We start from the raw sequence: 25,749 nt of genomic DNA, 5'->3' as shown, positions 1-25,749 counted from the left end.
CCCCCCCTGGCAAGAATGTCAAACTCTGCCTATGCAGGAGCAGGAACAAATTGGGGAAGGGGGGGGTTGTTTGATACGATAGTATCTTATTTTGACTTTGAATTGTAACTGTTGTTTTTCAGTTGATTTTTAGCCACGAAGAAGAGAGAAATTGGTGATGTTTGATCCTTTTTTTTGTCCCCTGGTTCCTCCCCTTAGTGCAGGTTTATCTCTGGGCTCCTGTTCCTGCACAGGCTCCGCCTCCACGGACTACCTGAGCAGCAAACCCGGACATCCGGACTGCGGCAAGCGCTGTGCCCTTCAAACTATGTGCCTCCCCTTCACCTCTCCTCCACCTGCCTTCCCTCAGATTGTAATCTGAAGGTGTTCTCTGGCTAGCATGGACGCTGTTGTGACACACAACACAACATTTCCACATACATCACACACACACACACTGGCAGTGTCAGATTGCAGTGACAGGAGAAGGAGAAGGACGCGTCCTCCTGATGTCACTGATGATGGAAAACTACAGTCGCTCAGGCATCGCTTTCCCATCCTCCTCCCCGACTCTTCTGCTTCTACTGTAGGGTTAGAAAACATGCTGACTGCACTGTTCATGGTGCTATGTTTAGATGTGATGCTTTATGATGCCAGGCTCCTATACAGACAGGGTTATTTGTCTTCAGTATAGTGCTGAGGAGTCATTTTATGCATCTGTTGTAATAACACAGATATCTTCTCTGCACAGAGGTCAAAGCATGAGGCAAAGCCCGACATGTACATCAGATAAATCATTTATACAGTGAATAATCTATCAAGGTTATCATCACTGTCTGTTTATCACAGAGCCTGTCAGCAGCAGGCCTTTATTAGGCAGGAAGTGAACAGTGTGTGTGTGTGTGTGTGTGTGTGTGTGTGTGTGTGTGTGAGCCACACTCAATTAAATTGTGTGGTAAAGCATATTTGACCTTTGCACAATGCCACCCCCTACAGGCTGCCAACCTGCACTGCATGGAATGTCCTAAAGCTCATGTCCTGCATGTTTTAGATCAGCTATAAGCAACTTTTATCACAGTGGGGGGGGGGGGGGGCGCAAACGTGATTGTCTCTCATCCCAGGGCCACATTATCGACATTCGTGTCAGCATTTAGAATAATGACCAATTTGAGCCTAATGCAAAAAAGAACAAAGTGTATGTCCTGAGTCATATTGTGCATTTTGGTTGTCATCTTGTGTGTTATTGGAGTTATTTGGTGTATTTTAAGTCATTTTATGTGTTTTTTTGAGTCATTCCATGTGTTTATGGAGTGATTTTGGTGTATTTTTCTGTCGTTTTCTATGTTTTTTTGGTGGGATTTTGGTGTATTTTCATTGTTTAGTTTTTCTGGAGTCATATTGTGCATTTTTGTTGTCATTTTGTGTGTTTTTGAAGTGATTCTGTGTATTCTTCTGTCATTTTATGTGTTTTTGGATTCATTTTGGTATATTTTTGTTTTTCTGGAGTCATAATGTGCATTTAGGTTGTCATTTTGTGGATTTTTCTGTCAGTTCAGGTGTTTTTGGAGTCAATTTGTGTGTTTTGAAGGGAATTTGGTGTATTTTTGTTTAGTTTTTCTGGAGGCATAATTTTAATTTCTAATGTCATTTTATGTATTTAATCACCGAATCATATCCTTAGTAGTATTCTTCATTTTTGTGCACGAAACTCCCATAAATAGTCAGCCTATATGATAAAAATGAATAATAGTGTTAGTGTGCAATATAATTAATTTGAACTAAAAATATTACAGTACCTCTGCTTCCAGCTTGACTGTTTACAAGTACTTCCTGGTTTTTATTTTAACCCATGGCCAGTAGGTGGACTGTGGAGCTTTACTTGTGTTTGTCACAGTTTACCATCGAAGAAGAGCAGTTGTAGTTTTTGTCACAGTTTACCACCGAAGAAGGGCAGTTGTAGTTTTTGGTGCTGAGCAGGAGGATAAAACTTGCGTGTGTGCTTGTTTATTGTGCATTATTTCGTGTTTTATCTACACAGCTATGGACATTGCGTTGTATCTGATAGCTGCTGCTATCCTCATCGTCCTCATCGTGTTTGCGGTGAAAGTACGGAAGAAAACGGAGGAAGGTGAGCGCTGTTAGCTGTTAGCATGCTAACAGCCAACATGCTAACAGCTGGAGCTGATGTTCTTTCTGACAGCTTTCTCCGTAATTATAACATAGACATTAAAAGGACGTTTAGCTCAATTAACAGATGTTAAGTGGATATTTATTTTGCCAATACGCGTCCACTTGTTTGTCAATAGTAAGAAGGCTACGTCAGCGTATCGCTTGTCACTCAGGGTGATAAACATGACGCTTGCGGGTCAAAAGCGGCCGCTCTGTGAAGATGTATGGGCCCAACACTGTACGATTAGTCTAACCTGCAATAAAACAGTAAATATATATTTATTTGTTAGTTTTAATGCACTTTTATAATTGAAAGAACAAACCCTTATGTATAATTAACCAAATGTGGACAAGGACAACTTAATTAAGTGAAAATACTAAAGTCTTTAAATAAATGAAAATACTTGAGTATTGAAAGCAATTAAAAAAAACCTCAAACGTAGTTTTCATCATCATAATTGTAATTTACATTTGAAAAAGCAGATGCAGAATCCTGTTACTCCTATAATAACATTGTGTTGCCTTTTATTGACTAACATAACATTTATTATCATTTTTTTTTTTAATCCACAATTACAATTTCCATTACTTTTGTGTTGTTGTTGTGTGTTCAGCTGATGTGGCCCAGCAGAGAGAAGTGGTGCGGGCGGCGGGGCTTCCTCAGCGGGCTGCGGAGGATCGAGGCGCCGGAATGCCGCGTCGGAGGAGAAACCTGGCAACCGCAATGGCCAACAGGCGCCAACAGAGGGACGTTGTAGAACAGGGTAAACATATTCATTATAAAGTCATTTGTCTCAGACACAAGTATTAAACAAAACGTTCTCCTTTCTTCCTTATGTGAGTCTTTGATGGCAGGTGATAATCTCTTTTTAATCAGTTAACATAGTTAAATAGATCAATATAATCTTACTGTGTTGTCGGTTTGTAGAGGAAGAGCAGCAGGAGGAAGAAGAGGCGGAGGATGAGGAGGAGCAGCAGAACATTCAGCCAATGGCTAAAGTTGGAGCCAAGAAGCAGAAGAAGCTGGAGGAGAAGCAGGCCAAGAAAGCCCAGCGAGAGGTGAGCACCAGCATCTGCTGTTTGACAGCAGCGAGAGGCTGTGTAACAATGTGTGTGTGTTTGTGTGGTTTCCAGGCCGAGATGGAGGAGAGGGAGGAGAGGAAGAGGATGCAGGAGCTCCGCGAGCAGGAACGACAGCAGATGGAAGAGAAGGAGCGGCAGCTGGAGCAGAAACAGGTGACCAACCTGGCAACGCACCTAATACAGCTCTCAGTTTAAAAAGGATTAATCAGTTATGAATCACCTAGAATTAGATGCAATCGATGAAAATAAGAGGGGATTAACATCGATACATCACAGTGTGTCCATGATTCCTTAAGAAAAATATGTAAATTCCAATCGAGGAACATAGGCTGCACTTAAAAAATAAAATAATAAGAAAGTCGCCTCCATTCCATCACTATAAAACGTTTGTTATTATGTAAATTTATATAATAATAATAATGATGATAATAATTATACATTTTATTTAAGAGCACTTTTCAAGACACTCAAAGACACTTTACAAGTTAAAACAACAATAGAAATATAAACAGAAAAAAAAGAAAGAACACGAGTGAAAAGAAAGGGAGGAAATGTGTATGAATGAGTGGATGTTATTGTTTAACTATGCATGGTGATAAATGAAGCGATGTGGAGTACATCCTTGGTTCAAACGGTTTGTAAGTAGGTTATAAGGAGAAAATATATTTAAAAAAAATCTTGACAATTTAATTAACAGAATAACAATCTGTATTTTCACTAATTTGTTTTTTTTTCCTCTAAAATATGATCTCTATCAACAACCTGCTGATTTATTTTGAATTTTTCCATTTGTGTTTCTGAAGGAGGAAGACGAAAAGCGAGCCAAAGAAGAGCAGGAAAGACGTGAGGAGGAGGAGTATTTAAAACTGAAAGCATCCTTCGTCATCGAGGACCAGGGGGAGGAAGAGCAGCTGTCAGAAGACCAGGTAAGACCATCATCATCATCATCATCATCATCATCATCCGCTGACGTGTCGTTCTTTTGTCTCCCAGTCTCGTAACCTGCTGCAGGAGTTCATCCAGCACATCCAGGTGAGTTTGAGCCTCAGTGCTCTGATGTCTGACAAACCTGTGGCGCTAACAATAGGCTCCGCCCCCCCGCAGAACTCCAAGGTGGTTCTACTGGAGGATCTGGCCTCTCACTTTGGGATGAGGACCCAGGACGCCATTACCAGAGTGCAGGAACTGCTGGCTGAGGGGTCCCTCACAGGTGAGCAGGAGGAGAGGCGTATTTGAGAATTAATTACAATTATGATGTAGTTATAACTGTAATTGAGTTCAGATTTTTGCATTTGTACTTGTAATTACAATGGAAATCAATTACAATTTCATTAAATGCAAACCTGGGAAAACCTTGTTGCAGTTTTATGACTTACACATGCGTGATTGAGAACATAATCGTAATTGACTTTCAGGAGAAGAAAAATTATTCTAATTTTAATTGTAATTGGAAAATAATGCAATTGACCTCCACCCTGTGCTGTGTTTGCAGGCGTGATCGACGACAGGGGGAAGTTCATCTCCATCACTCCAGAAGAACTGGAATCAGTGGCTCAGTTCATCAGACGCAGAGGCCGGGTGTCCATCAGTGAACTGGTTCAGGCCAGCAACTCACTCATCAACCTCACACCAGAGAGCAGCAGCGCCGCCTGACACGTAAACACGCAATAGACTGACACTGTTGCTCCACAGTGACATTACCTTTTTTTTTTTAATTCTTTATTTTTCTGTATTTTTGTTTGAACAATCAAATAGACTTAACATAAGGTGGCATACAACACAATATGACAGATACAAAAATAAAGTATATAGATGCCTGTGATCTTTACAAGTCCTTTTTTTTTTTTTTTTTAAATTAAACTCAGAGAGAAATAAAAAAAAAAGGTTTCTGAGGTTCAACACCCTCTTTTACATGTGGGCTTTGAAAGCAAAATTACATCCTAAAAGAAAAAGAAGGGTGTACATAGTTTTATATATCAACATCTATACCCACTGACACTTAAAAATAAAATTTACCACTGCTATACTCAACACAATTGCAAATTAAACTTTGAAGTTCATAACTATTTCTAAAAGAACCAGGAGAGTGTGCTGAGGGATGGGGTGCGTGTGGGGCGATGTTAAACAAAATCTGATTTCATGGGGGTAATAAATGTGATCCATTTGCTCCAAATAACATAAAACCTGTCCTTTTGGATCCTCATAATATAAGTCAACCTTTCCATTTTAAAGATTTCCAAGACTACTCCGATCCAATCATCTACTGTGGGTGGTTGTGGGTTGAGCCATTTTCATGTGATTGACTTGTTGCTAGCTGCTAGTAGCCCACAGTGACATTACAACTCCAATAAACACATCTGATAGTACCCCCTTTCTCTTGTTTATAAATCCAAGTCCCCTCTTTGTTCGACTACTGCATTTTGCTTAGAAAACTATTTAAATAACTATAGAGAATAATGATGGAATGAACGACTGATGACACACATTTTAAAGAATCTCATTTTGTAATTAAGTGGAATAAAACATTGGTGCAGTGGTTCCCAACCTTTTTTTTTGGGGTCATGACTCCATTTATATCAACTTTCTACCGATTAGTTAGTTTTTGATGATCGTGTTTGAGCACAGATTTTAATTGAACTAGATTTATATTTCACAAAGTGAAAATATAGAAATACAGTTAAGATTGTGTATTGTTTTAATTAAAAAAAGAAAAAAGAATAACGATTAAAAAAATCCCAACCCCAAGGTTGAAAAACAAGTGATTCAGTGGCTCCTGAATAGATTTCTCATTTTTATCATATCTGGTCATATCACACCTGGGGTTTTTTGTTTATTTTCCCCTCTCTCTCTCTTAAGTAGCCCCTGTAGTGCCATCTCGTACCCTTTGGGGTACACGGACCCCCATTTGAGAAATACTGATAGACAACACACTCATATTTTCAATACTTCAATCATCTCTTTGCATTTTAATTACTAAATGTTATGCTTTGTTGTTTTTTTCATCACTTTAATGTTTGTTGGAATATAAATCCAGTCCACAGATATTTCCTTTTGTAATTTGACACCAGCTTCAGCATTTTTAAGTCAATAGACAATAAAAAAAATTAGCACATTGTATAGACCAGGATCACATTTAAGTTCTTTGTGGCGGTTCCATCCTCAGACATGAGAAGATGAAGGCTCCTGGCCTTTGTCGTCGTCATGGTGCGTTTTTACAGCCCGACTTTGTTTGATCTCCCACGTGGAGGTCACTCCTCTGTCCTAAAAACACAACAAACTTAATGAGCTCAAAAACAAAACCACCTGACTGTGTTCAACCAACCCAGCTCACCTTAATCAGCACACCTAGGGGTGCCAGGTCGTCTCTGAGGGCGTCACAGGCTTTAAGCAGAGGGGTTCTCTCTGGGTATAACCCAGGTTTTTTAAACAACTCTGCGGTGGGCGTGTCCTGGCGGGCGAGTGCGAACGCTCGCACTTCACTTCTGAAGTCGACCATCTGTTCCACAATGGCCTGCAGGTTAGAGCTGCTGCTCTGCACGCTCGCTTCCTATGGAAGGAAGACAAAAATAATTCATCGGAACAGTTTGAACAGCCTTGAAACGTTGAATATTGACGACATCTGAGCTGACCTCGCTGTGCAGCAGACGGATCCCGAACACATCCAGCATGTCCTGGATGTAGGCTGTGATCGCACCGAACACCGCTGGGCTGCGGACGGCTCCATCAGACTGAAAGAAACACAACACCAACAGTCATCGTTAGTCACAGTTAGATTATGTGGAAATTTCCCACATTGGATCATCAAGTTCTGACTTTGGCTGTAGGTGCTGCCAATCAGGTTAGTTAATGGGAAAACATCCAATTGCTGAGATACGATAAAGACAAGTGAACAGAGGGAGTAGATGTGTGCTTCAGTGTGTGACAGCCATCGTTTCATTCATGTTATGGAGACAAGCTGATGTGCTTTTATCTTCTGACTAAGAGTTACCATGGTAACTGGCTGAAGATGGCAGTTGCTGTGGTAAACCAGGTTCATCAGTGTCCCAACAGCTTTCGGCGTGTCAAAGTCGTCCGCCAGGGCTTTCACCACGTTGGTTTTAGTTTGGGCCAACCTGACGAGTCAGCAGAACACACACGTGGGCAGAAGGCGTTGGTAGAGGAACGGGAGGAGGAATGAGTGGAACAAACGGGTGGATGAGTGAGTCACCTCTCCCACAGGAAGCTCTCCTGTACGGGCGCACACACCAGCTGACCCTTCATGTAGGCCTGAGCCGAGTGGATGAAGGTGGAGAGAGTTTCTGAGGTGCTGCGAGCCTCCGACATGCTCCTGTCGCTGTAATCTGTGGCTGCAGACGGACACGTTTTTAAAGGGAAACTGCTGAGTCAGCACTTTCTAATACCCGCCAGTCGTTCACTTTGACTCACCTGATCTGTATTTGCTTAAAAGACAGAAGATGCGGAAGTCGTTGGCAGAGTAGGACTGCAGGAAGTCCTGAGGAAGGACAGAGAGACGGGTTGTATTAGATATGCTGTAGGGAGACCTGTGGGAGTTGGAGGGCTTCACCTTGATGGTGATGTAGTTCTTTAGCGACTTGGACATCTTCTCTGCACTGCCTTTCAGGTGTAAGTGCCCTGGAAAAGACACACACACACACCTTTACCATTGACCCCTTTATCCTGCTGAAAATAAATGTATTTCAATACAAAATAGTGTTGTTGATGATGATTCTTTTAGTTAAAGTATTTCATGTGACGTCTGGTTGGCTTCTGACATCACTTTTAGCCCCGCCTCCTCCAATAAAAACACTGCAATCTGTGACGGTTAGGTTGGATTGAGAGAATTATGAATAGAGCGGTATATTGAGTAATGAGTAGCAGATTAGCATAGCATAGATAGTTAATTGGGGATTTGATAGTGTACACTGGGCGTGTCTTAACTAACTCCGCCCATAATCAAATCATTTCCAGCCACAACTTTAGGGTTTGGCTACTTTTTAAAGTAGAGCTGCAGTAAACAATTATTTTAGTTATCAGTTGTTCATTTTCTAATTAATTATTCGATTAATCGTAGAAGATAAATTGCTCGTTTACAGTCTTTATGCTTCATCGTCAAATTCCTATCTGTTATGCACAAAGATTTTTATTGTACAAAAAAATAGTGCAAAAATCTTACATAATTTCAATTTCATGACCTTTTCTATAGGAATTGCTTAAATAAAAGGCCTAATAAGCGACATTGCCAAAATAAACACAACCACAGTGCTAAATTTAAGTTTAAAAAAAGAAACGTATGTTTTTTCCTCACGTTATGCAACAATAAGCTGTACATTATTTTTAGGTAAACATAGCAACCGATTTCTAAGTATTTTATCAAAGTTTCTGTATTTAATGTTTGAATGTTTTTCATAAATTAACATATAACACATTGTTTTGAAACATTTAAAATCACAGGTCACGTTTCAAAGACTCCTGTTGACGCAGGAACACTTCCTGCTCACCTGAGTGCAGGAAGTAGTTGGCCCACTGGTCACACTGGTGAAAGGCTTCACTCTGTGCGATCTCGTTTTCGTGGTGAGGAAAAGCCAGGTCGATCCCTCCTGAGTGGACGTCCAGCTGACTCCCAAACATGGCGCTGTGGACAGCAGAAATAATCATTTAACAGGTAGAGACTCAGATTGTGGAAAGGTGCAGAACGAGGTCCAACCTGGCAACGGTGGAGCACTCGATGTGCCAGCCTGGTCTCCCCCTGCCCCACGGGGACTCCCAGTACGGCTCCCCAGCTTTGGACTTTTTCCACAGAGCAAAATCCCGCGGGTCGCGTTTCCCTGAGTCACCTGGAGAGAAACGTCGAGTTTGAGCCGCTTAAAAGAAACAGTTTTCTGACAGAAGAAGCAATCAACCATTATAAATAACTTAATAATGAAAACACACACACGTGTTTAAAAAAAAAAACTAAAGCTTCTCCCATAATAATACAAATTAATGAAACGAGACACACCAAGTTACTTTTTTCATAAAAAAAAAAAAATTACAAATAAGTTTTCTGAATACAATCATAGCATGAAAAACTATTTAACTTGTTATTCTTAAGTTTAAATTGTTGAATGACTTTACTAAGATTTCATGAATCAGGTCAAAAGTATCACCCTAGCAAGAGGAACAAAGTCATCTATTATTTTTTTATAATAAACATTGAATGGGGTCAAATTGACCCCAAGGATAATGGTAGGGTTAAACAATAATGCTGTGGTGCAGCTCACCTGGTTCTCCCTGAGGTTCCACAGCTCCAGTAAACTTGCCGTAGCGCCCTCCGATGGACTGAATGTCAAAGTACACGTCACCTCCAACAAATTAATATTAATAACAAATTACTTATTTATCCTCATCCGTAACCGGTAAACATGTCTCTTCTGTAATTCGAAATGAATTGAGTTGATTAGTTTTTATTATTCTTGTCGTTTGTACATTTGACTAGTTGATAATAAGTTACCCACCATCTTTTGCGGCGTAGGCGTGTCCGTTTCTGATGATGCCCTCTATGAAGGCGATGATGTGCGGCACGTTCTCCGTGACCCGGAGGTAAACTGCAGGAGGAATCACCTGCAAGACAAGGAAGAAACATCAAAACACACACACACACACACACACACACACACACACACACACACACACACACACACACACACACACACACACACACACACACACACACACACACACACACACACACACACACACACACACACACACACACACACACACACAGGTTCATGTGACTTAATACCATGGTTCATGATTCTTCCACTCTTTTTTGTTTTGTCACAATTTTTAAAGATGTGGGATGAGTAAAGGTGCATCTTATCTTATTTATCCCAAGGTTTTTTATTGTATTAAAACACACCTTTAATGCCAGCATGTCCCTCTTAAACTCCTCCTCATAGGTTCGTGCGATGGCGGCCGGGGGAAGGTTCTCCTGTCAGACAAAAAAGCTTAACGTGAACCTGATCCAAGCCAACAGCAGCCTGCTGTTTGTTTTGCTGCTGTTTACCTCCCAGCCTCTCTTGATGATTTTGTCATCGATGTCAGTGATGACCATGGCGTGGATCACGGTGATCCCAAACAGTCTGGATAGGATTCGCTGCAGGATGTCAAACCGGACGTAGGAGCTGAGGTGGGAAAAATGACAACAAATAGGGATGAAAATAATTACATTTGGCCATCACAGTCACGTCACAGTATTTATACATGTTTCTACAATTAAAACGTATTTAAATAAAAAACATTTGAATGAATACTAAACAATAACTGTTATTACATACCATGCGTGTCCTAGGTGAGCATGGTCGTACACAGTTGGTCCACAGCTGTACCTGGACACATTTTGACATTTTATTAATTTTTTCAGATATGTCAAACCATGGCATCTAAAACCAAGCAAACGTATGTGCAAAAGGAAAAAAAAAATAGTAAATCGGCAATATTTTATAAATAAATATTATTATTATTATTATTAAGCGTCTGACCATTTTAATTGTTTACATGTAGTATTAATGATTAAAAATTTGCTCAATTAAAATACGAAGTGTCTATTGATACGGAAACGTATTACTCAAGGATCCTTCCTTGAGTAATGGGTTCAAATCCCACTTTTGTCATATTTTTTTTTTTTTCATTTTAACATATTTAACACGGCAAATTCCACCTTTAAAAATACATATACGAAAAAACTAAAAATTTTAGGGTATTTCCTGGGTTAGGGATAAAATAAAAGGGTTAGCTAAAAATAAATATGAGCTGAAATAAAACTGACAGAACTTTAAGTCACGTGGTGCACCTATCACAGCACCTAAACTGACCAATAAGGTGCGCGTTTCCGTATGACCATTAAAATGTCATACTCTAAATTAACATTTATAATTTAAACACGACAATAATATATATATTTTTTTAAAGATTAAAGGTTGCCATGGTGAATCTCGCATTAATCACAGAATCTGATGGGTGACCGATTTCAGTGTAACACTGGTGTACGGTTCGTACCAAGTTGCCACTCCGTCCCTGGCCAACACCAAAGGCTCCTTCTGTTTGCTCAGGCTGTTGTAGGTCTGTATACCGGTGTCAAAGCCGGTCGGTGTCCTCCAGGTCCGGCTCGCTACCCCACAGCTGGAACCCGCAGTCCGGGTCCTCACGGTGTAAGCTACCGGTGTCGGACGGAGGACACAGCGGAGGAGCTTTGGAGTCCATGCTAGCGACCTCATAGCGCCGCTAGTTTAGCTTAGCACGTTAGCATTGGCTAGCACACCAATACAACCTTTATTTAATAAAATACACAAAAGGCCACTACATGTTGCTTTTAATGTGCATTTCTTCCTTCAATGTGACAGTTTCTTCTTCACGGTGAAGAAAAATCCATCTGACGTGCAATATCGCCACCACGTGACCAATGAATCGTCTTTAGAATATCGTCTTTTTTTTTTTTTTTTGCCTGGTTTTTACTTTGCTTTTTGTGTTTACAAATGTTACGCCTTTGGGAGATTTGGGAATATATGTTATTTATGTTTGTTAAAGAAAGTAGTACATGTTTGTAAAAAAAAAAAGTACAGTTCCGTCTCAAGTTCTCGCGAGAGTACGGAATGAGACGCGTTAGCTGTGGTCATGTGACCGGCCGTGCCTCAGCAGTAATGTCCAAATAACCCGCAACAGAGCGTTGACAGCCCGCTGAGATAAAAAAAAACAAGAACCGCCCGGTTCTCGCTTGTTTTCTGAAATGCAGAACGTTATTAACTCGGTGAAAGGCACCGCGCTGGGAGTGGCGGAGTTCCTGACTCCGGTGCTGAAGGTAAAACTGTGTGTGCGTGTGTGTGTCAGGTGTCGTAGCTCTGGAACACTGACTCAGCCCTGCTCCTTCTCCTCCTGTGTTTCCGCAGGAATCCAAGTTTAAAGAGACGGGGGTGATAACACCGGAGGAGGTGAGCTGGTTAACCTCACACAGCGGCTCTGGGTGTTGTGAACACGGCTCGTCGTGACCGCGGTGCTCTTCCCTCTCTCTGTACTTTCAGTTTGTAGCAGCTGGAGATCACCTGGTTCATCACTGTCCGACGTGGAAATGGTAAATTAACGCTTTAACGGCTTGTTGATAACTGTGTGTGGTGTACGGTGAGGTTGATTTTTGGCGAGACATTACGTTTTTAATTATATTTATTAAAGTATTCGGAAAAGTAGTGACTGAATTTAACGTAACTTCCTGTTACTCTGCATCGTAGAAGAAGAATTTTTGGACTCACGTGCGCCCCCTACACGAGGCAAAAGTACTGCCTGCCTTTTACTATAATATAATATATAATATAATATATTGAGATTCAAGATATATCGAGTTTTCTATTTTGGTGATATAGAAAATTGCAATGTCGCCTCTAATGAAATATTTTAACTTTGTAACTGATTTTTTTTTTAAATTAAAATACTTGTTTTAGGGGTCGCTGCTTTCTGATAATCACAGTTGGATGGATTGCTGAGTGTGTCCCAACCCAAGCCACACTACGGAGCTCACTCACATGTGCTGTCCCTCGTAGGAGAAAAAGCCAATGTGCACATATTGTGCTGCTGTTAATAATACACGTGCTTGTGTTGCATTTTGCATCAGCAAAAATCAGCCAGAATTGTGTTTTTGCTAAAAAAAAAAAAAAAAATTGTGTTAAAATTGTCAAGATTTTCCTTTTGGCCTATATATTGCCCAGCCCTACACGTGATATTAAAACATAATTTTAATCAAGGCGTCAGACATTTTAGTTCAGGGGCCACATACGACCCAGTTTGATCTCGTGACCAAAAAAAGTCACAATATCCACATGATTGTGCCCTAGTTTGAACTTCCATGTATTAAAAACATAAATAAGTCACTTACATTATTTAAAATGGTAAACAATCAGTCAAACTCTCTTGAAATTGAAACCGACTACTTCATTGAATGACAATATCATTTAAAAGATTACAATTCTATTGGAATATTGTTGTGTGAAAATTTAATGAAGCTTTTTTGAACAATTTATGGTGAAATATTCCTGCAATCGTTTTGAGAGAAAAAAAAAAATCATCCCCAGAGAGATTCACTTAATTTGTTAATGTAGGATGATCTAATCCTGTTTTTCCTTTTTATACAAGTATGGAAATACACTTTTAGTGTATTTAAACAAAATCGTGAATTTGGTGTAATGTCCCACCCCGAGCCAATATCACTGGTTATAATACAATTTTCCCAATTGAACGGTGTGTATGTCTGAGGTTAAATGCATTCCAGAGACAGAAATGCCAAATCTCACTATGATATATTGCAATATGATGGACTTATCCTCCTGAAATGTAAACAATATCTGGCATTTTGACAAAATTTAGTATCATAAAAATAGCGGACACAAAAAAAACCCTTCTAGCAAGTGAGGCAAACTGGACAGAAGTCGAATCATAATTTTGTGTCGTTTAACTTCAAATCTGAAGCATTGAAACGTAAAATAATAACAATAGTTGGCCAACCGTATTGATTAATAGCCAGTAATGACATCAGATGGAAATCACACCTTCCTGTGGTTTGTTCCACGTTCAGGGCGACTGGAGAAGATGTGAAGGTGAAGCCCTTCCTGCCTCCGGATAAACAGTTCCTCCTGACGCGTAATGGTGAGAGAAGCCTGTGGAATGTGTAGCTTCCTGTAGCGTCGCTCTGTGGCTGATTGCATCACCTGTGGCTCTGGCTTTGTGTGCACACACAGTGCCCTGTTACAAGCGCTGTAAACAGATGGAGTATTCAGACGAGCTGGAGGCCATCATAGAGGAGGACGATGGAGACGGAGGCTGGGTGGACACGTACCACAATGCAGGTGGGGGGGAGAGATTAGCCTGAAAGAGGCAAAAACCACATTTTAAATCACATTTAAGTGTAGAAAACAGCTCCTCATCTAAGATAGTTGCTTTACACACAATATTATCATTAATTGGATGATTTCCCTGTGATTAACTAGAGATTAGTTGCTTGGTTGCCTGCATGAAAAAAAATATATTCAAACGTCATGTATATCATTAACTTTTATTTAAAATGTTCTGCATTATAAATAGAAAGCACAAGTTTTCACACAAGCTGTAAAATATTCTCATAATTTATCTGTTATTATATATTTTGTATGTTTTTATCTGATTTAATCAGGGTGATCCACCTTTTATGTGGCTTTACATTTCATACTGACTGATTTATTCAGATTTTTTTCAACATTATCGTATTATCCGGTCTATAAGTCATACTTCTTTTGTAGTTTGGATGGTTATGGCTTGTAATGTTTTGAGTCTATTCTTGGTCTTGGATTTTGTGAAATACATTTTTAAATAAATGCGACTTACAGTCCGGAAAATTCGCTAAATTATTATTATAGTTTTTTTGTCTGATCATGCTGTCAAATTTGTTAATTTTGCGATTCATTTTTATAAACAATTTTTGCAGATTCCACTTTAAAGGACAAATGCTAGCATGCCTGTTGCCATGGCAACAGTCCTAATGGCACACAGCAACCAGTCGTGCCCATGTATATAATCAGGAATATTATCATATTAAATAACTTTTTTTTTTTTCCAACTTTGACTTGTTTGTAAATAAAGAAAACAAGAATCCTTCATTTTGTTTTCTAATTTTTCTTACTGGTTTTTACTTTTACACTGTAGATCTTGAATATTGTACATTTTTTTTTGGAAATAATGCGAGGTGCCCACCTCAAAGGACACACGCTGACGTCATGGCAACAAATCAAACTCTCCTGTTTGGCTGCTGAGGAGAGTCTGTTGATAAACACAGCTGTTGCCAGCATACAATATTCTCACTTGTGTTTTCTCCATGAATGCAGTTTGTGTAATTTTGTTTAGTGTGTGTGTGTGTGTCTGTGTGTGTGAGCAGGTTTGTTAGGCGTCACGGATACTGTGCAGGAACTCTGTCTGGACAACAGTAAGGTGAGTTTTACTTTGAAACATATTCTATTTCTCTGTTGTTGTGTTGCTGTGGTCTCAGTTTAAGTTCTGGGATGATTTCAGGACAAGAACATGAACGCCACATCCACAGCGTGCCGTGACGATGATGATGATGAGGAGGATGAGGCAGCAGATATGGAAGGTATCCACGTGTCCTTCCTGTTGTGTGGGTGTGTGTGTGTGAGTCCTCTCACACTAACACTGCTTTGTCTTGTCCTTTCAGAGTACGAGGAGAGCGGCCTGCTGGAAACAGACGAGGTCTTTGCATCGTTCTCTCTCTCTTTCTCTCCATGTGCGTCTGTCTAGCCATCACCTGACCGCTCTCTCCTGTTGCTAGGCAACCCTGGACACCAGTAAGATGACAGAAACCAAAGCAAACGTAGAGTCTGGGAGCGAGGATGCCATCCTTCAGACAAGAACTTACGACCTGTACATTACCTACGACAAATACTACCAGACCCCCCGACTCTGGCTGTTCGGATATGACGAGGTGTGTGTTTGTGTCAGTAACCAGCAATACTGTTTCAACAAGAGCCACAGGTTAAGGGCTGGGAAATTCATTTATTGATTCATTCATTAGATTTATGCAAGAATAGCTATGTGCAATTCACATTTCTAACAGGAGATGGTGCTGTATATCTCTGTATATTTTTGTGGTTAATTTGTGAGCGATGTCTTTAGTGTATTTGTTATTTTGTATATTTTTCTTGTCTTTATTTTTTGCATTTCTTTAATCCAATACGTCATTTTGTGTATATTTCTCTCACTTTGTGATTTTTCTCTGTCATTTTGGTTTTGCAGTCATTTTGTGTATTTTTGTTGTTTTGTTTTTTTTGTCCTGGGTTGTTTTTTAGGTTTTTGGAGTCATTTTGTTATCATTCTTTTGTATTTCTTTAATCTAATAAGTAGTTTTGTGTATTTTTCCTGTCATCTTGTCTTTTTTTTGGAATCATTGTGTATTGTTTTTTAATCTGTAATTGTGTATGTTTGACTGTCATTCTATGTATATTTGTTGTTTTTGTCACGAGTCATGTTGTGTATTTTTATTTTTTCCTTAAATTTTGTGTGTGTGTGTGTGTGTCTTGCATTTCGTGTGTTTGGAATCACTAAATAGGGGGACGCACAACTTTAGACTGAGGGCCGCCAGTTTCTATTGTCTGCTCTAGATTTTAAATGATACAAGTAGCAATCTGGGAAATTTACCTCATCATTGATTGACTTTAAAACCCTGATGGGAGGTTTATTATTATTATTTTATTAGATTTATGATTTAAAAGGTTCAGATGTCGTGTTAACCCTATCGTTTGTACTAGGACAGACAACCATTGACTGTAGAACAAATGTACGAGGACATTAGCCAGGACCACGTAAAGAAGACGGTCACCATCGAGAACCACCCCCACCTGCCCCCACCCGCCATGTGCTCGGTCCACCCTTGTCGGTAAGTGGGACGAGGAATGTTCCCGTTCCCCTGAGTCCATAACTCACGTCTGTTTGCTTTCAGGCATGCTGAAGTGATGAAAAAAATCATCGAGACGGTGGCGGAAGGAGGTGGCGAGCTCGGCGTGCACATGTATCCTTCCACGCTAACACGATATTGGTTCCTCCGAGTCGGGTGCTTTTTTCCCCTCTATCAGCAGTTTCCCTTTAACCCAAACTCACAGGTATCTCCTGATTTTCCTCAAGTTTGTGCAGGCTGTCATTCCTACGATAGAATACGACTACACGCGACACTTCACCATGTAGCTTCATGCACAGATGGAACCTGCTGTGGCCTGTTGGGCTTTATCTTTGTTGCTTTTGTTGTTGTTGTTCTGCGTGATGAGGAATGTGGCCAAATAGTTGAAACCACTCGGAGGCAGTTTCACCTTTTTACAGACCAACGATGGCAGGAGAAGGTCCGGACCAACGCTTTCTGAGCTCATATCAGACATGAGTATTAAACACCGCAGTGACATGTTTGTGGGTATATTACTTTAGAAACATTTGCGCTCCTTGATATTTCAACAGCTTCGAGAACAGTTGCAACCTACAGTGAATTAAATTAAAGTTTGCCACTTTACGACTCTATTCTAGGCCGGTATACAGTCAGTCATGGATAATCCACCCAAACGTCTGACGTGTTTTTAAAGCAACATACACACAATACACAAATATCTAACTATTCTCCATATTTGATCCTATTTCTGTTCGTTTCTATCAGTCACGCCTATAGCTACAAACGGTAGATAGAATAACTGCGCACACATTTATTTTTTTTCCCCATCGAAACCAAAGTTCCACTAATTGTTCAGTCATGGGAACTGAAAAAAGTTTTTATCCCAGCATCACTTCATACTTTTACGTTTGACGAAACGGTTGAAAAATCAACATTTTCCAAATACACTAAGTTTGTTCCTTCTTCAGTTTGGTCAACTTTGATGCATTAGACTCTATTCATACCATTGTGACCCCCTTTTTTTTCTTGTTTTAGTCTTCCCACATTGACTTCATGCTGCATTAATAATATTATTCTAATAGAAGTAATGTCCAGCTGCTGCTGCCGCGTTGAGTCCTCTATGTGCTACTGTTGAACATGAATTCAAACAAACGTCCAGGCACTTTAGTTAAGCTTAAACACATCTATAATAAATAAATGAATACATAAATCTATCTATAAAGATTATATTTGTGTTGTTTTTCTACTGTGTTTCCAGCAGCAAACTAAACAAATGTCCGCTCAGTCTCTCTGTAAGTCGGTTGTTAACTGTCCAGTCTTCTTGTATAAACTGCTTGATGGTGACTATTGGCCATTCTGAAGCGATGTACATTTATCAATAAAAAATAATCTCCAGATATGAGAAAAGTGTTTGTGTGAGATTTTGAAAGAGTCTTGCAAGAAATTTTCTCTTTATATTTGCATATTTTTTCTTTTTTTTTTTTTTAGAACCTTGGCATGCAAGGAAAAACGTTTGTTGTGTAAACGGTTTAATTTGTGCGATTTAGGTTTTACAGGTAACTGCGTGTGGTTACGTGTAGTCAGAATCTGATGGATGACGGATTTCTCACACAGATTTTACATTTGCACGTTAAATATGTTTATTTTATTTAAATTTTTTTTTTTTTTAAAAGGTCGTCACTTTAAAAAGTTTCTTGTTTTTTTTTGTGTAACTTAAAGACATTTTAAGGTAGAACACTGGTAAAGATAATGCAAAATACCACCAATGTTCCCCTAATTGCATTTTAAATACTAATACTTAAATGTAATCGCTTTTTTAAAATAATTAGCTGAGTTTAAAATACACATATATAATTTGAAATCTGTGAAATCTAACTATTACGCCCTGTCAGGGCCAAAATTGTTAGTTATGTTTATTAACTTATTTACTCATAGACCTTATTCTTTTATAGGCTTTAAGTTGAGACTTTTCATTTCTGCTGTCTCGTGTTTTCTGCTCTCTTCTCGAGGTCAGCTTCCCAAAACACATTTTATCTCTCAGACACGGAGGCATCACACAGTCACATGCTTACACACACTCACATAGTCACACATACACACCCCATACACATAAACGCACACACCTCCACTCCCATGACAACCAGCAGATACCAGAACTGGTTGTTTTGACCCAATGAAGAAACTGTCTCTTTTCCTCTCTCCTATCACCTCCACCCTGTACTTTTTATCTCCTGGAGGGAGGGGGAATATACGTGTTGAGTTAGAACCGTGTTTCACTCTGCCTTCGAAAGTCCGGCCGGGCGGTCACCAATTTTTGTTCCACTTTGTACCCTTTTTACTTAGTTTTATAATAAACCTTTTTTATAAAATCATCAATGCTTCGCTTCATCACTTAACCAGAGCAATAAATCATGTCTCCAAATGAGGTCAACCGCAAATTTTGCCGTAACAGCCCCAACCTGTTTTATAACATGTTGACACTTGTATCCAGTTTCAAATCAGTTTGACAATAATGACTCATTGCAAACTGATGTGGAGAAATGTACAAAAATCTTCAATATTGTATCAGAGCGACATTTTAAGCGAGACAAATACAGAGCTCTGTAAAATGTCTGTGAATACGTGACAAAATATGAATTCCAGGTCGTCACTGTAAATAAGAAATGGGAAAAATTATAATCAACCCTTTATCAGAAAGGTAAACCAAATTAAATGTTCTGTATTAAATTACCAAATCTAACACTAATGATTATCAGATGTGTCATTTTACATTTATACATGACACTGATTTTATATATATATTTTTATAATACAGGGTTTGGGATTTGTATGGAAGTCCCCATTTCTGCCAGTAAAAAAAAAAACCTAGGAAATATAAAATAATTATAAGGAAAAAATTATGAAGTCATAATTATAAGACATTATCTCAAATAATTATGAATAAGTAATAATTATATTATTTTTTTATTATTATTGTATTATTCCTAGTTTGTTTTTTTTACTGGCGGAAGTGGGCTTCATTAATCCGTTGAGGCGTTATCCTGTCATCCCTGTCCACACCGGTAGATGGCGGTGTTCAGCCCTGTAACCGTCCACACTCCACCAGACTAGAGCAGCGGTAGCAGCAGCGGGTCATGTAGTGCCCGACATGTCTGTTCTGTTCCCCACTCTACTGCTCTGTGGTTACGGCTTCTTCTCCAGCCTGCGGCCGCTGGAGCCTTTCCTCACTGCCTTCCTGCTGGGACCCGATAAGAACCTGACGGAGACCCAGGTGCGTCCCGCGGTTAGCGGTTAGCCTGAAATTACACACACACTTCTTACCACGTCCTTTCACTCCTAATGTAGTTAACTCGCATTTTTTAAATCTATTTTTTAGCTAATACTAATCATTAAATCTTGACGTTGTCAAACTTTCCATTGCTGAAGGTTGCTGCCCTGACCTGCAATACCAGTGTTACGGATTCACTGGTTACCTTGTCAAGTAATGACTTCCGGGTGTTGCGTTGTTGAGTTAAATGCTGTTGAGCTTTAAAATTTCACCTGCATTAAGTTAGCACTTTAAGTTATTGAGCCGAATTTAATAAAATGGTTGATTATGTCAACAAAATGTCTGTAGTTTGTGTATTTACATTATATTTATATTAGCTTATACCAACCACGCTAATGATGCAGCCTATTTAATCTGCAGTAATGCCCCAAAAGTGAAATATTTATATGTTGTGTATCACTATGTACTACTTCCTCGTTAAAAGGTCTTCGTTTTAAGTTAAATATATAAATAACTTAAGTCACAAAGTTCAGCAGAAGATTGGACACAAATTAGCAAGGTAACGAGTACATCTGGAACACTGGCTGTGCTCTAGTCACGTTGTTGAACAGGACCAGGTGGTGTCTAATGTTTGGCAAGTTTTTCAACGTCAACTTGTGAAATACTTGTGAAATGGTCCAAGACAATGATGTATTGTGAGCTGCTATCAGATTTACACCAAGGAAGGAGGAAGTTCACTACGTCCTGTTAGATATTACAATCTACTACATGTAAATATATATATTTATAATCTACCTCTGCAAAGGGACAGAAAATTATTTATATATTTATTTATTGATATTAACTGGAAATTGGGAGTAATTTTCAACAACTGTGACACACCCATATATAAATATTAGCATCCATGCAAAAATAATCCAATTTTACAAAATATAATGGGGGGGGGGTGGGGGGGGGTCTTTGTGATATAATGATTTAGTCCATAAAATGGGTTAAAAGTGAGTAAATAGGAGTGTAACGATATCTCGATACAGCGATATATCACGATATTTTTTCCATAATCAAATATCGATATGCTCCCGCTAATTTTTATTATTTTGAATTTTTTATTTTAAAACCTTTTCTGCTTTTTCACTAAAATGTGCAGGTACGTACGCTCAAATTGTTCAAAAAATATTATTAGTTTCTTAAAGGCATCTGGTGAACCCCTTCCAGGGTTTTGCCACCCCAAGGTTGAGAACCCTTGATTTAGATATTTTTATTATTATTTTTTTTAACTTTTGCTTTTCTGCCTCCAGGTGGTGAATGAGATCTATCCCATATGGACGTATTCCTACCTGGTGCTCCTGTTCCCCATCTTCCTGGCCACCGACTTCCTCCGTTACAAACCCGTGCTGGTGCTGCAGGCCACCAGCTATGTGGTCACGTATGTGATGCTGTGGAAGGCGCAGGGCAAGCTGGCCATGCAGCTCCTGGAGTTCATCTTCGGTCTGGCCACGGCCTCCGACGTGGCCTATTATTCTTACATCTACAGCGTGGTGGAGCCCGAGCACTACCAGAGGCTGACGGGTTACTGCCGCAGCGTCACGCTCTGTGGAGCCGCTGCCGGGGGCCTGATCGGGCAGCTCCTGCTGTCTTTCGCCAAGACTCCGTTGGTCCACCTGGTGATCATTACCCTGGCGTCGCTGTGCGTGGCCTCCGTGTTCCCCTGGTTCCTCCCCATGCCCAAGAGGAGCTTGTTCTTCCACAACAGTTCACGGTCGGTGGACAACAGCGGTGCCTCCCCGGGGGAGAAGTCAGAAGAAGAGAAGGAGATTAAAGTGCCTCTCAACACTGACCACTTCTCTTCGGTGAGTGACGAGATGGAGTCAATTACATTTTAAATTTACAATTACATCTTCAATTGCCCATGTTCAATTACAACTAAATTATGAATACAGTGACTGGCATTTTTCCCAATTACAATTAAAATTTCAATCATAATTTTCCCCTGAAAATCAATTACAATTATTTTCTCAATTACTGAAGTTCAAATTCAATTAATCACAATTACTGAGCCTGAAAAAAATAACCCCATAAAAAGTAACTTTCCTCGTGTGCTAGCTTCCTGTTAGCATCTCTTATGATAACGGGTCAGTTTGACCAATGTTTTAAATCAACTGTAAAATACACTAAAAAATATTATTGATCTGGTTCGTTTTTAATCTAAGTGGCAAAATAAACATGATATGAAACACATTTTAATAATTTTTTATTGCGTATATGTGTAAGCCGTAAAACTGTCGCATAGTTCCACAGTTTTGCATTTAATTACATTTTAATTGACAGTTTTCATAGAATTTCCATGCCAATTCCAATTACAAAGTCGATTATCTGCACTTAATTACAATTCAATTAGAACAGAAATACTGTTACAGTTATAACCCCGTATGTCTCTCTGCAGATGTCTGTCTCCACTGAGCCACAAAGCCAAAGCATCAGCCTCTCCAAGGTGTTGCGAACTCTATTCAGTGATTTTCTACAGTGCTACCGCTGTCGCCCCCTGCTGGCCTGGTCGCTGTGGTGGGCGCTCGCCACCTGCGGACACTTTCAGATCGTCAATTACACACAAGTCCTGTGGGAAAACGTCCGTCCTTCGTCGGATTACGTCATCTACAACGGCTACGTTGAGATGTTGTCGACGCTAGCGGGTAAGCGTGGTTCCTTAGGCCAGCCACTAGGCGGCGTGTTTATCGACGTCTGACAACGTACTGCTCATGCTATGAGTATGTAGTGCGTTCACATTAGATAGTATGGAAAGAATGACTATGTGAGAAATACTATTTCAGGAGATTTTTGAAGTATGCACGGTGGGCACATTAGTCATCTACTCTTGTTTTCCATTAGTTTTTTTTAACGTTTTGAAGTTAATCTGAAGTTCAGTCAGTAGCACAATGAAGAGTTTTCAAAAATCTGCGAAATGTCGGCATGAAATATGTATATATTGAGTTTTATGGATCAAATGAGCACATGTTGATATTCTACTTGCTCACTTTCTCATTTAAAATGTTTTTAGAACTTTCAAAGTAAAGGTGGAGAATCAACAGATATTGAACCTCAGGGTGATTCAGGTTTTTGTTGTAGGTTTGAAATGAATTTTGGGAAACTTGGAAGTATACTTCAGTGGGAACGATCACCATCCTAACCATAATTATAGCATATAGTAGACAGTATATACTGCTTTTAAACATGATGTAAGATAGTTTTCATTGTCAATCATCTGCAAGGGCAATTCCTTTGATGTCTCTGGTCCTTCTCCTGATTGGCTGCTGAGTCTTTGATGTTTACCTATTCAAAGCCATTTAAGCAAAGCCAATCAGAAGCATTTGCTTTGTTCCCTTAAAATATTTCTAGACATAGAGTCAATTTTCCACTTCTGTGATTTATCTAAATCTGTTCAGAAAATTTGAATTTGGTGGAGGGTTTAGTTTTTTTTTTAGTTTTTTATTTTGTAATATTAACGTACTTTATTAGTTATTAAAGAATGTCATCCAGTGGAGTCTGTGTAGTACTGAGTGTAGCTGTGGTTCTCAGGTGCTCTGGCAGCACTGCTAGCGGGCTGCCTGCCCGTGTCCTGGTCCATGTGGGGAGAGCTGGTGCTGTGCATGCTCTCCCTGCTAATGGCTGCCTGCGTCTTCATCATGGACCTCCTGGGTAACATCTGGTCATCCTATGGCTGCTACATCTGCTTCAGGGCCACGTACATGCTGCTGATCACCGTGGCAACGTGAGTACAAAGCCAGCAGTGGCCTATCGGATGTTACCTCTGCACATAGAAATTCTAGGGTATTTTTCAAATGTCATATTGGGTGATTCTTTACAAATGTGGTGTAAAACCTTTGAAATGTAGTTATTAGAAGATCTATGCCTAACAAAATGCATTATCTTGCACCATATTAACTTTTAAAAATGGGACTACTGTGTTCCTCCATCTTGAAATCTTGTGAATGATGACATTAATCCCTCTGCCTGTAAACATCCCATTGTTTCTTATTGGAGTGAAGCTTTCAGCCTGCTTTTTAGATTGTTTAGCAGCTTTTTCAGTCAAAATGCAATTTGTGCTGCTTTTGGTTGCTCGAAATAATCAGGAAAAGTTAAAGATGTTCATGTAAACCTCTTTTGTTTAACGAAAGATGATAAAAACAGTTGTGATCCGAAAAATGATATGACCGCAGGGGGCGATAGTTCCAACTCTGCAGTTTCGTAGTAGACAATGAAGCAGAGAAGAGGAGCTCTCCTAAGGGATCTTTACGATGCTCTGGTGGCTGAAGTTTGCAATTAAATCACTGACTGTTGAAGGACTCTCACACAAAAGGACTTTTATCCTCAGGGTTTGTGTCTTCAACATTCTGTAATTTACTCGCTAACTTCAGCCACCAGAGCATGTCTACAAACTGTTTAAGGGAGAGTAAAGGCCCCTTAGGAGAGCTCTTCTTCTCACTCTAATAGCAAACAATGGGGATGTTTACAGGCAAATGGGTGTGTGTGACATCAATCATGGTAAAGTAGTTCCATTTGAACAAATATGGTGCAATAATGCGTTTTGTTAGGCATAGATCTTCTAATAAGTACATGAATACTGTACTTAATGTTTTAGGCCACATTGTTAGAAACAGTGGAGGATTGCTTTAAAGCAGCCAGGCGAGGAAGGCAGATACAAGCTAAGCTGAGCTCAGCATGGTGTTCCTGTGACTCAGCAGATATCAGATTGCAGCTAACCTCAGCATGCAGCGGTTTGCCCTGGTGTTTGGGGTTAACACGTTCGTGGCCCTCCTGCTGCAGTCTCTACTCACGCTGGTCGTGGTGGACTCGGTCGGGCTCGAACTCGATATCTTCACCCAGGTGAGAAACTCATCAGCACGTAAAAACACGCCTCAGCATAACTTATTCTGATTGGTCCCCCCCCCACAGTTCTTCATCTACGGAGCGTACTTCTCCGTCATCGCCGTCATCTTCTTCTTCGCTTGGCTTTTCAAAGTGACCTCGAGGAGGCGCTGTGAGAAGGAGGCGCTCGCTAACGGCCACGCAGAAACCTCAGCAGAGAGCGAGTCCTCTCCCTGTAGCAACGTTAGCTGATAGCATGCGTTTGCCAAACCAAATGTGCATCAATGGAAAAACCTTCATGGCGGCTACAAAAGTAGCGCGACTCAGTCAGAGGCTCGTTAGCTCGCTGTTAGCTACACATCATGGTGAGTCAGAGGTTTGTGATGTGCATCAGTACCGTTGAACAAAGAAGCACTTAAACTATGTTACCGTTAGAACCTTTTACCTCAAACTGTCATATTTTATATTTAATTCCTGTTTAGTCAACAACTGCTATTTATCACATTGTAATTGTGCCTACTGGTGTTTAACACTCCAAATCACACTAGTAAAAACCCTTAATTTGGAAAGACACTTAAAAATGACTCAGCACCACCACCTAGAGCACTTACTGGAATTACAAGTCTAACAGTTTTCAAAGTGCCTTTAAATATCAGGTCATTGGTTTTCATTCTTTTCAATGGGTTTCTAACCTTTGAGGATCTTTTTTTGTTTGTTTTTTAGTTTTGGTACTGGCTACGGGGGAAACAACTAAAGGATAGTAAAGAATTACTCACATGTAACTTATAACGGGACCTTTTGTGTTTGTTTGTCATTTTCTATTTAAAAAGATGTAATAAATGTACAATCAAGCCTATTTTTGCTCTTCAGTATTTATGCTGTGACTTTAATTAAGCTAGGAATACATTTTGCTGTAGTTTGTTAAAGCGACACATGAATGAACTTC

The 25,749-nt window shown here is 39.7% G+C and overlaps 4 protein-coding genes across 8 annotated transcripts; 3 read left to right on the top strand and 1 right to left on the bottom strand.

Moving 5' to 3' along the window:
• The first annotated feature begins 431 nt into the window (after positions 1-431).
• Positions 432-5,597, top strand: ddrgk1 (DDRGK domain containing 1). 2 transcript variants are annotated; one of them, XM_028465570.1, is made up of 8 exons: positions 432-565; positions 2,763-2,912; positions 3,077-3,207; positions 3,283-3,384; positions 4,035-4,157; positions 4,225-4,263; positions 4,336-4,441; positions 4,724-5,597. In XM_028465570.1, exons 2-8 carry the CDS (start codon positions 2,840-2,842, stop codon positions 4,882-4,884), a joined length of 735 nt encoding a protein of 244 aa, XP_028321371.1. In that variant the 5' UTR covers positions 432-565; positions 2,763-2,839; the 3' UTR covers positions 4,885-5,597. The 2 variants fall into 2 exon arrangements, with proteins under 2 accessions (XP_028321371.1, XP_028321364.1); XM_028465563.1 differs by lacking the exon at positions 432-565 and adding an exon at positions 1,895-2,107.
• cars2 (cysteinyl-tRNA synthetase 2, mitochondrial) lies at positions 5,060-12,441 on the bottom strand. Of its 4 annotated transcripts, none has more exons than XM_028465200.1 (15): positions 12,124-12,441; positions 10,551-10,601; positions 10,280-10,397; positions 10,133-10,204; positions 9,726-9,831; positions 9,492-9,575; positions 8,936-9,065; positions 8,730-8,863; positions 7,796-7,863; positions 7,657-7,723; positions 7,439-7,577; positions 7,220-7,343; positions 6,861-6,959; positions 6,563-6,778; positions 5,060-6,492 (listed from the first exon to the last, which is right to left on the bottom strand). In XM_028465200.1, exons 3-15 carry the CDS (start codon positions 10,325-10,327, stop codon positions 6,391-6,393), a joined length of 1,389 nt encoding a protein of 462 aa, XP_028321001.1. In that variant the 5' UTR covers positions 10,328-10,397; positions 10,551-10,601; positions 12,124-12,441; the 3' UTR covers positions 5,060-6,390. The 4 variants fall into 4 exon arrangements, with proteins under 4 accessions (XP_028321001.1, XP_028320993.1, XP_028320975.1 ...); XM_028465192.1 differs by lacking the exon at positions 12,124-12,441 and adding an exon at positions 11,272-11,880 and having other exon boundaries at positions 5,062-6,492; positions 10,551-10,595; XM_028465174.1 differs by lacking the exon at positions 12,124-12,441 and adding an exon at positions 11,272-11,880 and having other exon boundaries at positions 5,065-6,492.
• Positions 11,846-18,074, top strand: atg3 (autophagy related 3). Its single transcript, XM_028465539.1, has 12 exons — positions 11,846-12,070; positions 12,159-12,200; positions 12,291-12,340; positions 13,832-13,902; positions 13,995-14,102; positions 15,164-15,216; positions 15,298-15,376; positions 15,458-15,492; positions 15,572-15,724; positions 16,548-16,675; positions 16,739-16,807; positions 16,899-18,074. Exons 1-12 carry the CDS (start codon positions 11,999-12,001, stop codon positions 16,978-16,980), a joined length of 942 nt encoding a protein of 313 aa, XP_028321340.1. The 5' UTR covers positions 11,846-11,998; the 3' UTR covers positions 16,981-18,074.
• Positions 18,075-19,740: 1,666 nt separating this feature from the next.
• On the top strand, positions 19,741-25,659 carry slc19a2 (solute carrier family 19 member 2). Its single transcript, XM_028465287.1, has 6 exons — positions 19,741-19,943; positions 21,239-21,790; positions 22,384-22,630; positions 23,514-23,706; positions 24,680-24,821; positions 24,891-25,659. Exons 1-6 carry the CDS (start codon positions 19,821-19,823, stop codon positions 25,053-25,055), a joined length of 1,422 nt encoding a protein of 473 aa, XP_028321088.1. The 5' UTR covers positions 19,741-19,820; the 3' UTR covers positions 25,056-25,659.
• Positions 25,660-25,749: the final 90 nt, after the last annotated feature.

The sequence above is a fragment of the Gouania willdenowi genome, chromosome 2 (assembly GCF_900634775.1).
Source record: "Gouania willdenowi chromosome 2, fGouWil2.1, whole genome shotgun sequence".
Classification (NCBI taxonomy): domain Eukaryota; kingdom Metazoa; phylum Chordata; class Actinopteri; order Blenniiformes; family Gobiesocidae; genus Gouania; species Gouania willdenowi.
This window is presented reverse-complemented; position numbering and strand designations above follow the sequence as displayed.